This window comes from Dasypus novemcinctus, chromosome 5, assembly GCF_030445035.2.
Source record: "Dasypus novemcinctus isolate mDasNov1 chromosome 5, mDasNov1.1.hap2, whole genome shotgun sequence".
Classification (NCBI taxonomy): domain Eukaryota; kingdom Metazoa; phylum Chordata; class Mammalia; order Cingulata; family Dasypodidae; genus Dasypus; species Dasypus novemcinctus.
The window spans coordinates 116,941,754-116,954,030 of record NC_080677.1 but is presented as its reverse complement, the minus strand read 5'-3'; the positions used below and the strand labels follow the sequence as shown (position 1 = coordinate 116,954,030).

General features: G+C 37.5%; 1 protein-coding gene across 5 annotated transcripts in view; it reads left to right on the top strand.

The window, feature by feature from the left end:
• Nucleotides 1-12,277, top strand: part of DGKI (diacylglycerol kinase iota) — a 501,434-nt gene that overhangs the window by 437,354 nt on the left and 51,803 nt on the right. For all 5 annotated transcript variants that reach the window (XR_009185891.2, XM_071215292.1, XM_058297427.2 and 2 more), the window contains one exon: nt 11,256-11,281. Coding sequence is in view for 4 of the 5 variants with exons in the window: in XM_071215292.1 (XP_071071393.1) it covers nt 11,256-11,281 (26 nt within the window). In the remaining variant the exon portion in view is untranslated. The remainder of the gene's footprint in view (nt 1-11,255; nt 11,282-12,277) is intronic.

The following is a 12,277-nucleotide window of genomic DNA, read 5'->3' as shown; positions in this document are numbered from 1 at the left end:
CAAAACCATAGTGTTATCACTACTTTTTATGCATTTGCATTTTAGTACCTGTAGGAAATAAGTGGGATTACATACAAACAATATATTACAATAATACTGATATTTATAATTACCCAATTATTTACTGTTATGACAGGTCTTTGTTTTTTTATGCTGCTTTGAGCCACTGTTTAGTGTCTTTTCCTTTCAGTCTGATAAACTTCCTTTAGTATTGCTTGTAGGGAAGGTCTAGTGATGATGAATTCCCTCAGCTTTGTTTACCTAGGAATGTCTTAATCTCTTACTCACTTTTGAAAGAAAATCTCACCAGATATAAAATTTTAAAATTCTACTTGTCCTTTGCATTCAGTAATGTGATCAGCGTGATCAGTGTATGACAGGGTGTATTTTTCTTCATGTTTATCCTGTTTGTTTTTTTCTGGGCTTCTTGGATGTATATATTCATGTATTTCATTAAGTTTGGGAAGTTCTCTATCATTATTTCTTTGAATATTCCTTTACACCTTTCTCTCTTTCTTCTTTATCTGGCACTTCCATAATGCATAAATTGATCTTCTTGATGGTGTCCCTGAGGTATCTTTGGCTATTTTCACTTTTTATCATTCTTTTTTCTTTCAGTTCTTCAACATAGCTCATTTCAAGTTCTTATCTTTGAGTTCTTTGATTCTTTCTCCTGCCAACTCTAATATGCTCTTGATATTTTATCTGGGCATTTTTCATTTCAGTTATTATGGTCTTCAACTCTAGTAGTTATGTTTGGATGCTTTTTAAAATTTCTTTTTACCAAGATTTTCATATTATTCAGTGTTTTCCTGATATCCTTTACTTCTTTCTCTGAATTTTCCATCATCTCCCTTAAGCAGTTTTAAGATCACTGCTGAAAGGATTTGTTTGGTATGTCTATATTCTCATCTTCAGTGGTGTTTTCTGGATTTTCATCCTTTTTCTTTGGATAGCCCTTCACTTCCTCTTTCTTCATTTGTCTTGTACTCATTGCACACTGTATATTTTAATATTTAAAAATGATAACTCTATGATTAATTCCCCTGAGATTTATATTTCTTTATTTTATAACCAGCTGGTGATAAGACAGATTTTCTTGAACTTCAGCTCTCCTATCAGGAAGGTCTTGTCAAGGCAAAGTTAGTTTGCAGACTTTTTCCAGTTTTTATGGGCCTCTGTCTTGTCCTGGGATTTTGCTTGTTAGGTTTTTTTGTTGTTGTTTTTTTTTTTTTTTTTTGAGTTTCCTCTTTTTTAACGAGTTTGGTTGTCCCCTCTGTTTCCCAGGAGGCAGACCTCCCTCTCCAAGTGTTTGAAGCCTGCAAGCTTTTCCCCTAAATTTTCAACCTCTATAGTTTCTTACACTTCTTTCATTATTGCAATCTGCTTTTGTCTGGAAGGCATATTCTGGAAGGAGGGGCATACCAGAGAGGACTTTCCCATGTCAATATTTCCCAGCTTAAACAGGGCCAGTGACCCATGAAGGAATGCAGGCCAACTCCAAAATGCCCTATGTAGGGGACCAGGATGGGTGCCAAGAGTTTTTTGCATGGCTCCCTGAACCTGAGCTTTCTTGGCCTGCCCAGCAAATAAAGCCCTTCAACTAACTGTTCTTCACAGCCTTAAGGAAATTTAGGGTCTTTAAGTCTCCTCTGCTGTGGCTTTTTCTAGGCTGGCTTGAAACAATGGCCACTCTCAAAGCTGGGTCACCAGTGATCTGAAGTTGCTAATCAAAAGCCTTGGCCAGCAATCAGCTGTGCCTACCCCTGGTCTTGGGGAAGAGGATATTTTTTTAAAGCTATTTTTTTTTTAAAAGAAACTTTAGATTACATAAATGTTACATTAAAAATATAGGGGATTCCCATATGCCCCACTCCCTCCTCCTCCCACATTTTCCCACATTAACATTAGTGTGGTACATTTGTTACAATTGATGAACACATATTGAAGCATTGCCACTAACTGTGGATTATAGTTTACATTATAGTTTACACTCTCTCCCACACAATTTTGTTTGTTATGATAAAATATATAAAAGGCCTATATCCATCATTGCAATGTCATGGAAGACAATTCCAATGTCCTGAAAATGCCCCCATATTACACCTATTTTTCCCTCTCCCTCCCCTCAGAACCTCCAGTGACCACTGCCTTTACAGCAATGATAAAAGTTCTTCCATTGCTAGAATAACAATAAGTATAGTAGAATAATAGTAAGTCTACTTTAGTCCATTGTTCATTCCCCAATCCTGAGGATTTGGAGATGGTGATTCTCACTCTGCCTCTAATTGAAAGGGAATTTAGATCACATGGGGCAGATGGATGGAACTGTCTCTTCGAAAGTTCTCAAGTACTAGATAGATCCAAAATGTATTATAAGTCATTAGACCAAACAACTTCAGTACCCTAAAAGATGTATTATATATGAAATACCCTTTAAAGGTATGTAGAGATTCTGTGCTCAAGGGGCTAAAATATGAATGATTAGATTAGATCTGTTCTTCTGTATACACTTTACTTATCTCAGAAAGCTGATATTTGATAAATATCAAACGATTGAGACATTTTGTGTTTTCATAAGCAGAGACACCCACACTAACAGTGTGACCATGGAGAAGTTGCTTGGGGTCTCTAGGCTTATGCTGGCAATTTTATGTTTATTTTCCAGGTCTACTCTCACCCTTCCTTTCCCTGCTCTGACCCTGGGAAGCTGTGTGAATGGTTGGGATCAGCCCATGGGAGCACTGGCATGAGATGAAAGGGAGGAGGAAATTGAGGTTGGGTGTTTAATTTCCAACCTTCCTCCCTGTGGGTCACCCCAGGCTGGCTCCTGAGAGGTGGTCCATTCCCCATAGCTCTCTGTTGCACATGTGCTCTCTCTCTGTTTTGTTAACTTCTTCCTTCTCTGGCTGCTTTGGGCCTATGAGTGGTAAAATCCCTCTTTTTCCCTCCCCTATTTCTACTACTTACCTCTAGGGTACTGCAGTGCCTCTGTGGTTCTCCAAACCCTGCTCACACTTTTATAAATAGTCTCAATGTTAAATGATTCTTAAGTTGCTTTATTTCAGTCTGATATCTATTTCCTTCTAGGACCCTGGCTTATGTGCAACAGTTTCCTCATCTATAAAATCTGCATAATAATTGTGCTTACGCATGGGCTTAATATTAGGATAAATGATTAGATAATGTATGTAAAGTGCATAGTATAGTGCGTGGTTCATCATAATTTCTGAATATTTGCTATAGTCATTAGTTAATAAAGAAAAAATCAGTATGGGAAGAGCAAGAAAAGATTTCACAAAGAGATGAAACTTGAACTTGGATAGAAATTAGAAGAGACAATTGGCAAAGCATTCTAGTGAAGGGAAATAATAGGAACACAGGAATTAAAATGGAAATTGTGCTCATGATTAGAGAAAAATGGGTGGGGAGCCTCATAGATGACTTATGAATTAAATTAACAATTGGCATCATAGTCTACCAGATCAGATACAAAGGCCATGAATGATAATGGTTCTCTTTGATTTCTGCACCATTTTTATGCATTTGCACATATCCTCCTTAAATCTTTCTTTACTTCCCTTGACACATCTCTCAACTGTTTCTCCTGTTAACTTCGTTACGCTGCAAGCTTCTTAAATGCTAGGATTGTTAGGATTGGCTTTAGCTATCCCTCTTCCTACTGTACACCCTGGCCTTAGGCAATCATATACACTATATTTTGTTTGGTGAACATCTGGGTATGCCCAGGCATCTGAACTGCTTATCTTCAGATCCATGATACCACCAAACTGCTAGATGTATCTGCTAAATACCCAACAGACTACTGAAATTTGAAATGTTCCAAACACATCATTCTTGTCTCTATGCGCCAGGTTTGCTAGTCTGTTATTTCTGTTCTTGGCTTAGCAGTACCACTCTCTAACCAAACATCAACCCAAATCTGAGAGTGGCCTTTGGCTGCATCTCCTCCTTCCTCCCATATATGCACAGTCACTAAGTACTCTACACTCTACTTCCCAAATATCTCCTATACGCATCCTCTTGTTTCCATCTTCTTGACTAGTCTTAGTTCAGATTCACCAGTATCTTTCTCTTGACTCTTTTTTGTTTCAATAGAATTCAGTAATGCCTATATGGGTTTAACAAATCACACTGTACAAAACGTTACAGAAATAAAGCAGAATTTCTCTTTTGCTGCAAATCCCCAATCCTAGGGTTCTTTTCCACAGAGGCAATCACTGTTACTAGTTTTGCTTACTACGTTCCAGATATAATCTATGACCATACACATTAGTATGTGCACATATAATTTGTTTTCCTCGAATATATTGCCGTATATTGTGGCCAAACCCTGTTTTTTTTCTCATTATATTGGCAGCTTGATTTGGGGAGTAGAGGATGGTAGGTTTTGATGTCCATCAAATTCATTCTTTATGTTTAAAGTCCAGAAATTATATTAGCATATATTTATTGTCCTTTCAGTCTGCAGATTAAGATCCCCTGTTGGGGATTGACTCTTATCTCCCACAAGAGGCATGTTCAGGTCCCAACCCCTGGTCCTGTGGGTGTGAACCTATTTCTAAATAGGACCTTTGAGGATGTTATTAGTCAACGTGTGCCCATACCAAATGAAGGTGAACTTTAATCCAATATGGCTGAAACCATTATAAGCAAAGGCAATTGAACACAGAAGCAGAAGCCATTGGGAACAGTCAGAAGCTGGAAGTCAATAGATCCAGAAGAAAAGGAGAAGACTCTGTCATGTGCATTGTCATGTGACAGAAAAGCCAAGGAACTGGAAGATTGTTAGTCAGCCAGAAGATACTGAGCCTGGGAGGAAGCAAGCCTCTAAAACTATGAACCAATAAATTCCTGTTACCAAGCCAACCCATTGTATGGTATTTGTTTTAGCACCTAGGGAATTAAAATACTTTATTTTAGAGGTTTCTTCTCTTATATCTTTAATTTTCTTTTTGTTCTATATGTTCTATTTACCAATTTTGTGTATTTTGACCTTCCTACCAAAACCAAAACAGTTTTTGGCAATGGAAAGCTATGCATTGCAATGACAATACCTAAAAATGTAGAAATAGCTTTGGAATTGGATAACGAGTAATGGCTGGAAGATTTGTGAGTGCTCAAAAATGAGTGAGAGCTATAGAGAAAGTTTGTATCATCCTAGAGAAGACATAATTGATCATGAATAGAATGTTGGTATAAATATAGATGTTAAAGTTACTTCTGTTGAGGCCTTAGAAGGAAATAATGAATGTGTCTTTGGAAATTGGAAGGAAGGTGTTCCTTGTTATAAAGTGGCAGAGAAATAGAGTTCTTATGTTGGATGTAGGGCAGAATTTGAAAGTGATGCCCTTAGTTATTTAGGTGAGGAGATTTGCAAGCTATGTGTGAAGGGTACAATCTGGTTTTTCTTTGCAACTAGTAGTGAAATGAGAGAAGAAAGAAAAAAACTTGAGGATTGAACTGTTTAAGCACAAGGAAATCAGAAATTCATAATTTGGAAAATTCTCGGTCTATCCAAATAGGGTGCTTTGAGACTATTGCCTGAAATGACCCTATCAGGGTCCTCCCTGAACTTCTGGGAAGTGAGTCTCCAGATAACAGGGTTCTATGTGAGGGTTCAACTGAACAACCCTTGCTAAAGAGGTTGTGCCTGGACAAGGATCCAATCAGCCATTTCAGTGGAAGTCAGGCTTGGAAATGAAGTTATCCTGGAAATATCAGTGGAAGGTTCTGTTATGGTTTGGATTGCTTGAACTGAAAGCAAAGCTGACAAGTCTTTTGTAAAATTTGTATAAGCAGAACCAATCTGGAATGAAAGGGACAGAGAAGAGAAAATTGAGGGACAAATTATTTCAAGGGAAAAACCATGGAAGCAAAGGTCTGAACTGAAAAGATCTCCTCAGGTAATGAGAGTGGGCCACCTACCTGTGTGGAAAAGGCAGGTCTGCCCCTACATTTGGAGGGGGCAGGACATCTGGTCTAACACTTGCACCCCATTGTTCAGGGACAGTGCTGCCACCCCACTGCTCAGAGATGGTGGGGCCTGTGTCCTGGTGTTGGCTGAGAGCATGGTCCTATTCCAGTGCTCTTAAGAGAGTAGTCCCTACACCCCAACATTTGGGGAGACTTGGCGACTGTGTAAGTGCTTGGAAAAAGGAGGGTCTGTTGCTTTATCAGGGTGAAGAATCAAGTCACAGATAGCTTTCAGACTTTGAAATCTAATGAAGTTTGTCTTGCTCAGTCTTAGACATTTTGTGACTTGTGACCCCTGTTTTCCTTCAAATGGGAATATTTAACCTATGCCTGCTGCACAATTGTATATTTACACAAATAACTTGTTTTCTAGGTATCACCAGTCCATCAGTTGGAGAGAAATCCTACCCATACTGATTTTGATGAGACTTGGTGCTATAGCATTGTTACTGAAATGACTTAAGGCTTTTGGGATGTTATGATAAAATGAATGTATTTTGCATGTGGGAAGATCATGTCTTTTAGGAGTCCACATGGTGGACTGTTGGGGATTTAATCACATCCCTCACAGAAGTATTTCAGGTCCCAACCCCTGCTACTATGGTTGTGAACCTATTTCTAAACAGGACTGGACCTTTGAGGATGTTATTAGTTAGGAAGTGCCCAAACTGAATGAAGGTGGGCCTTCATCTAACTTGATCGAAGACTTTAATAAGCAAAGGAAATTCAACAACATAAAAGAATCCACGAGTAAATGCCATAAGCTGGAAATCAGCAGGACCTGGAAGAGAAAGGAGAAGATGCTACCATGTATATTGTCATGTAACAGAAAAGCCAAAGAACCCCAAGATTGTTGGCTGGCCATAAGATATAGACCCTGGGAAGAACTAGCCTTCTAGCCTCTGGAACTGCAAGCCAATAAATTCTTGTTGCTAAACCAACCCGTTGCTTGCTATTTGCTTTAGGATCTAGGGAATTAATATACCTCCTTTATTTTAGAGGTTTGTTCTCTTGTATCTTCAATTTTGTTTTTGTTCCATATAGTCTATTTACCAATTGTGTGCATTTTGACCTTCCTTTATCTGTATGCCTTATCTATAATTTTTTTTAAAAAATTCCTTTACCTTTTTTCCCTACATTTCATTTTGTTAACTTTATTTCAAGTTCTATCTTCATGTTCCTGAATATTCCCTGAGCAGAGTCTGGTTTCCTTTATCTGCTTCTAATTTTTCTTTTACTTTTCTCTCTGCTTTTGCTCTTTTCATTTCCTATAGTCTTATACTTATTTCTTGATCATTGTATTTTTTAAATTTAAGTGTCTGTTTCACTGAGGCTACATTCTCTTTCTAAGTTCCTTCCTCCCTTTATACTTTTCCTGCTCTTTTTCCATTTTTAAATTTTATGGAGATCTGCTTCATACTACATCTATCTAGTATGTTCCTTGTTTACTTTTCGTTTGTGAGATTACTGTCCTTTCTTCTTATGGTATTTTTTGCATGGATTATCATGCTGGTTCGTTTTTTATTTTTACTCATATATACACTGAGACAGTTCTTTCGGGAACTGCTAGTTTGGGATATATAATCAGGGATAGTGAGTTGGTATGTCACAGGAAGCTTGACTTGAGGTCTCTTGTCTTCATACTAATTCTTAGCAGCACTCTCCTCTGGGTAGGAGTCTATGTTTGACTGGCAGACACCCTGGCTCACAGTGGAGGGCTTTCTGATGTAGGTTTTGTGGTATATGTTGTAGCTATATCTCTTCAATTGGCTAAGATCAAACCTCTCTCTCTGTCTTCATAAAAATTGGTCCAATTTTTACTGTCCCTTGTAGCACTTCATATATAGTGGTTCAGGTTTATGGACATCTTCTAGTTTAGTTCGGGATGGTGTTTCCTTTTCTGTTTCTCATTCTTCCTGTTATTTCCCATGGGTTTCAAAAAGGTTTGGCAGAGTTGTTTTTATTCTGCATTACTGACTGAAAGCTTTGCAATAATAACTTTCATCTTGTTTTCTCCCCTTACTCTTGCTCTTTTGTAGTCCACTTTCTACAGTCTGCCCATTCAGAAGCACAAATCAGAATGTGTGAATTCTCTACTTCAAAACCTTTCTTTGTTTATCTTGGAAGGTAAATGAAAAGCACTTCAAAATGGCCCCACAGGTGCTGTATGAAATTGCCCCTACCTCATATTTCTCCAGTCCTAACTTTATATCTCATTTACATTTTAGCAATAGTGTGTTGTTTGTATATCTGGTAACATACTATGCAATTTCCTATCTGTGCTTGTCTTCATATGCTTATTGCTTCTGCCTGGAATTCATCTCTTATTTTACTCAACTAATAGGCTCCTATTTATCCTTCAGATCCCAGATCAGTTGGGTCCTGCTTTTCGGAAGCATGTATTGTTCATTTTTGAATAATCAAAGTAGAAATATTAGGGGGAAAGTTATTAAATGTATGACTTAAGACTATTTAATTTTATTTAGCTTTATTTTGCTGAACTGAAATAAATGTAAATAGAAATGAAAAAATTGCCAAAGCAAAGAAGAGCAAATTAAATATAAATACCCTATAGACGATTGAAAAGATCCAGTGAGCAGAAAAGGAGTGAAGAGGGGAACTATAAATCCTGGGGGTTCTTGGATGTTAGCAATAGTTCATGTTTTGAAGGCAGCTGCTTTCTCTAAGTTAAAGTGTATATGGAGTAAAAAAGTCTGAGACACAACCACATGTCTTTCAGTGTAGTGGGAGGAATAAGCAGTGAGCTTTTATGCATTCTTCAGTTGTCAGGATGAGGGAGATTATCTGTTCCTGGAATTCAAACTCTGTTTCTAAAATAACTACTTATGTTGCTGATTTCATGGTATTTCTCTCCTGAGCTAAGTTCTGTAAAATTTTTATGCCCATTTCCAGCAGTAATGGATGCTGTGCATGTCTCCATAGCATAATTTAGTGACTTGTTACAATAAAAGGTGAAACACTGAGTGAGGATTGAAATACTCCATATGTCTTAGAATTCCACAAATCTAGGAGTGTGGGAGACATTCAGCACAGAAAACCAACATGACTAATCCTCAGAAAACATTCTGAAATTGATCGTTCTTCCCCACTGCCTGGACATACAACAGAATGCGTCCCCTTGGGACTTTAAAGAGCCATCTGGAACTTTTCAGATTTAATATTAGTTGTTTGCTTTTATAGAAAGGGAACAGAAACCCTGCTTCATAAGTCCTCCACCTGAGACAGGCATGGATTTTTCTTTGTTTCTATAATGCTGAGAAATTGGTTGCAAACAATTCAAGGTATGTTTTGCTTACTTCCCATCAGAAAACATCAAGAAGAAAGATGTTTATTGCTTTTTTTTTGCCCTAGGCAGCTTCAGAAATTAGCTCATTTTATTTCATATCTATGTTACTTTTTAGATTTACTTCTTAACCCTGTACCACCTTCTATTCAACATCACCACCTCCTTCATTTTTTCTAATCATTTAGGCACATTATGAGTGTCTCTGTTGTTAGGTGCACTGAGACACTTGCCTGTTGACCCTGGGAGTGTCCTTTTTATAATCAGTTTGTGTTTGGGGGCTGATTCCCTGGATACTTCTGTTACAACTGGACCAGGAACAGGCAAAACTAACCTGAAGGTATTAAGTAGCGTGATGGTGTCTTGAGGTGCTCCAGAATGTGTCCAAGTCTCAGTACCACTGTGGTGATGCAGAAATCAATTCAATTTGATGATTTTTAATCAAAGGCCTGCTCGGTTTTAAATAAGTCACAGTGCTGGTTTTCAAGGATCTCACACCCTAATGGGGAAGAACAGTGTTGGACAGTACAAAATAGGGGAACTCTACGAGGAGACCAAGTAGTTTCTTAGGTAGTTGGTGCTGCACCCATGTCTTTGTGACTGTGGCAGGTTCCCTCCCACTGCTCCTGGGTGCAGTTCTCTTTCCACCAAATCTTGGAACCCTTTCTAGATTTGGGATTCATAAATCTACTTTAAGACACCTTAAGGTTGAAATGATTTGATACTTTGCCACTAGTAGAGATTCCAGGCTTACTCATTATTACTACTGCATCTTAGTACTTTTCTGTTTACTCATTCAGTGGACAATGGTATTGCTGATTAGTAGATAAAGTAAAGCCATAGCAAGTGTCCTGAAGTAGCTAAAAATTTCCTTCAACCACTTGTGCATGCACTGGCAATTCTAGCCCCTATATTTGTCTTCATGTACCATAAACATTAGTCATACCTATGGGCAGCTTTATTGCTAAACTGCATTTTCCTTTGGTCGTCTTCCTGCCATGTCTCCTGCAAGTGCATCATTCAAAGAAGAGGGCTCCTCTCATCTCTGGAAGTACCTGTTTCTTCCCCTTCATAATTCTAATACTTCTGAATATATTATTTATGCACCTCTCTTTCCTCCAATAGAATGAGTCAGTAATCAAAACTTTAATTTTTCAAACTTGAGGTGAATTCATCCACAAAGTTGTACCTATATTGCTTAAAGTAACTCAGTTAGCAGTCAACTGAGGAAGAAGAAAGGTTTTTATTACTAAAGAGCTGATTGTAGCTTCTTTGGTATTTGTCATAATTAGAGATGAACCCAAAAGTGGTATGCAAAAGTCATCAATTTATAAATGATTTGTGGGACCCCAATGGTTGACCTCTTGCCTCATCCTGATTCCCACAGGTTTAGAGATACAGGCCAACATACAAGTGGTCTATGCCATGTTCACTGAAATATTAATTTCCATAGAGTAGATGCAAAAACAATGATAAGTGTGTATGACATTTTCTTTACTTCTGTACTGCTTCCATATAGGTTCCTTTTCATTTAGAGACTTGCAATCTAATGCTTATTTTCATCACTGACATTTGCTCTGGAGGCCTGGACTTAGGCACTAGGTGACATCACTGTGTTCCACTCATTATCAAAATTCTATGAATTATCTTCTTTTATCATAACTCCAGATTTATTGCTTAGAAGACTTATCTAAGTTTGTTGCAGCTCTGTGACACCATGCAATAGACTGACATTTTAGTAACCTCTAATACCCAACCAATTCAGGTAAGATTTGGAGGTTACTGATTAGAATATTCTATGAAACCAACACACTGATTGCTTTGTCTTCTATATTAAGTTTCTATTTAAGTTAATTTTGGGGGTATAGTTCTTTTGAAATTATTATTTATTTTTGTGTTTATAAATATCACTATCATTTACAAAAGATTTATGATGCTTATTATTTCATTTTAGGTCACCAGTATCTTCAGAAGACCACGGTAAGAATCTGCCTTACTTATACTACTGCAGGATTAAAAGCTCAGCTCTGGTCCTTGAATTTCATGCCAGAGGGGAAAATTATTTAAGAAAATGTATCCAAGATGTTGGTCTTTTTTTTTAATGTGAAATGCCAAGTACTTTTGAAAACTTAATTCACGTTTGCTAAATTTGAAATCTATTGTTTTCAAATCTGTTATAACCATTTTGGTTGAAAAATATTGTGGCACTTAATATATTCTGCCTGATCTTTGTCCTATCCCCAGAAACTTTTTGTGACTTGGGGCTAGTCAAGACTGATCTTGCCTTTTTATCTACCTCTTTAAAATAGAGGTAGTAGATAGTCTCAAAGTTCCTGCCTGATTAGACATTGGATTTGCAAAGGGTGTTACACAACTGAAAGGAAGCTAATTGGTATGTGGTATGAGTTTTTACCAATTGAGGTGAGTTATTTGCATTTTAAGGGATTTTATTCCTGTCAATTTATTCAAATAGTCATTCAAAAATGTTAAGTGACTACAATGAACCAACTATACTATATTGTACATTGTGATATATGCAGATAGGCAGAAACAGTGTGGTGTGACACAGAATTTTTTCCCAAAAGTAGCTTGATGGGTCTAGTGGTGGTAGGGGGTGATGGAATGACACCTACAAATTGCAGTACAAAGGGAAAGGTGACCAGATGAAAGAGGAGCAAACTAGGACTTCTACTGTAATTCCTCTTCATGCAGTCTCTAATTTAGCTAATGTCATTACAAGCCAAGACAAAAATATGACAGCTACCCCAGGCTTCCCTCTTAATCACCACTCATTTCTACCTGACCACTCAATCCTATCAATTCATTATCTCTTTTAGCTCTATTCACTTTCCCATCCTTTGCCTTAGTTTAGGCCTTCACAATGTCTTACTTGGACTCTAATAATTATCTTCTCTTATCCATACCTCTAGATATTCTTCCTCTAATTCACTGCATATCTAGCTAGCACCAAATTAT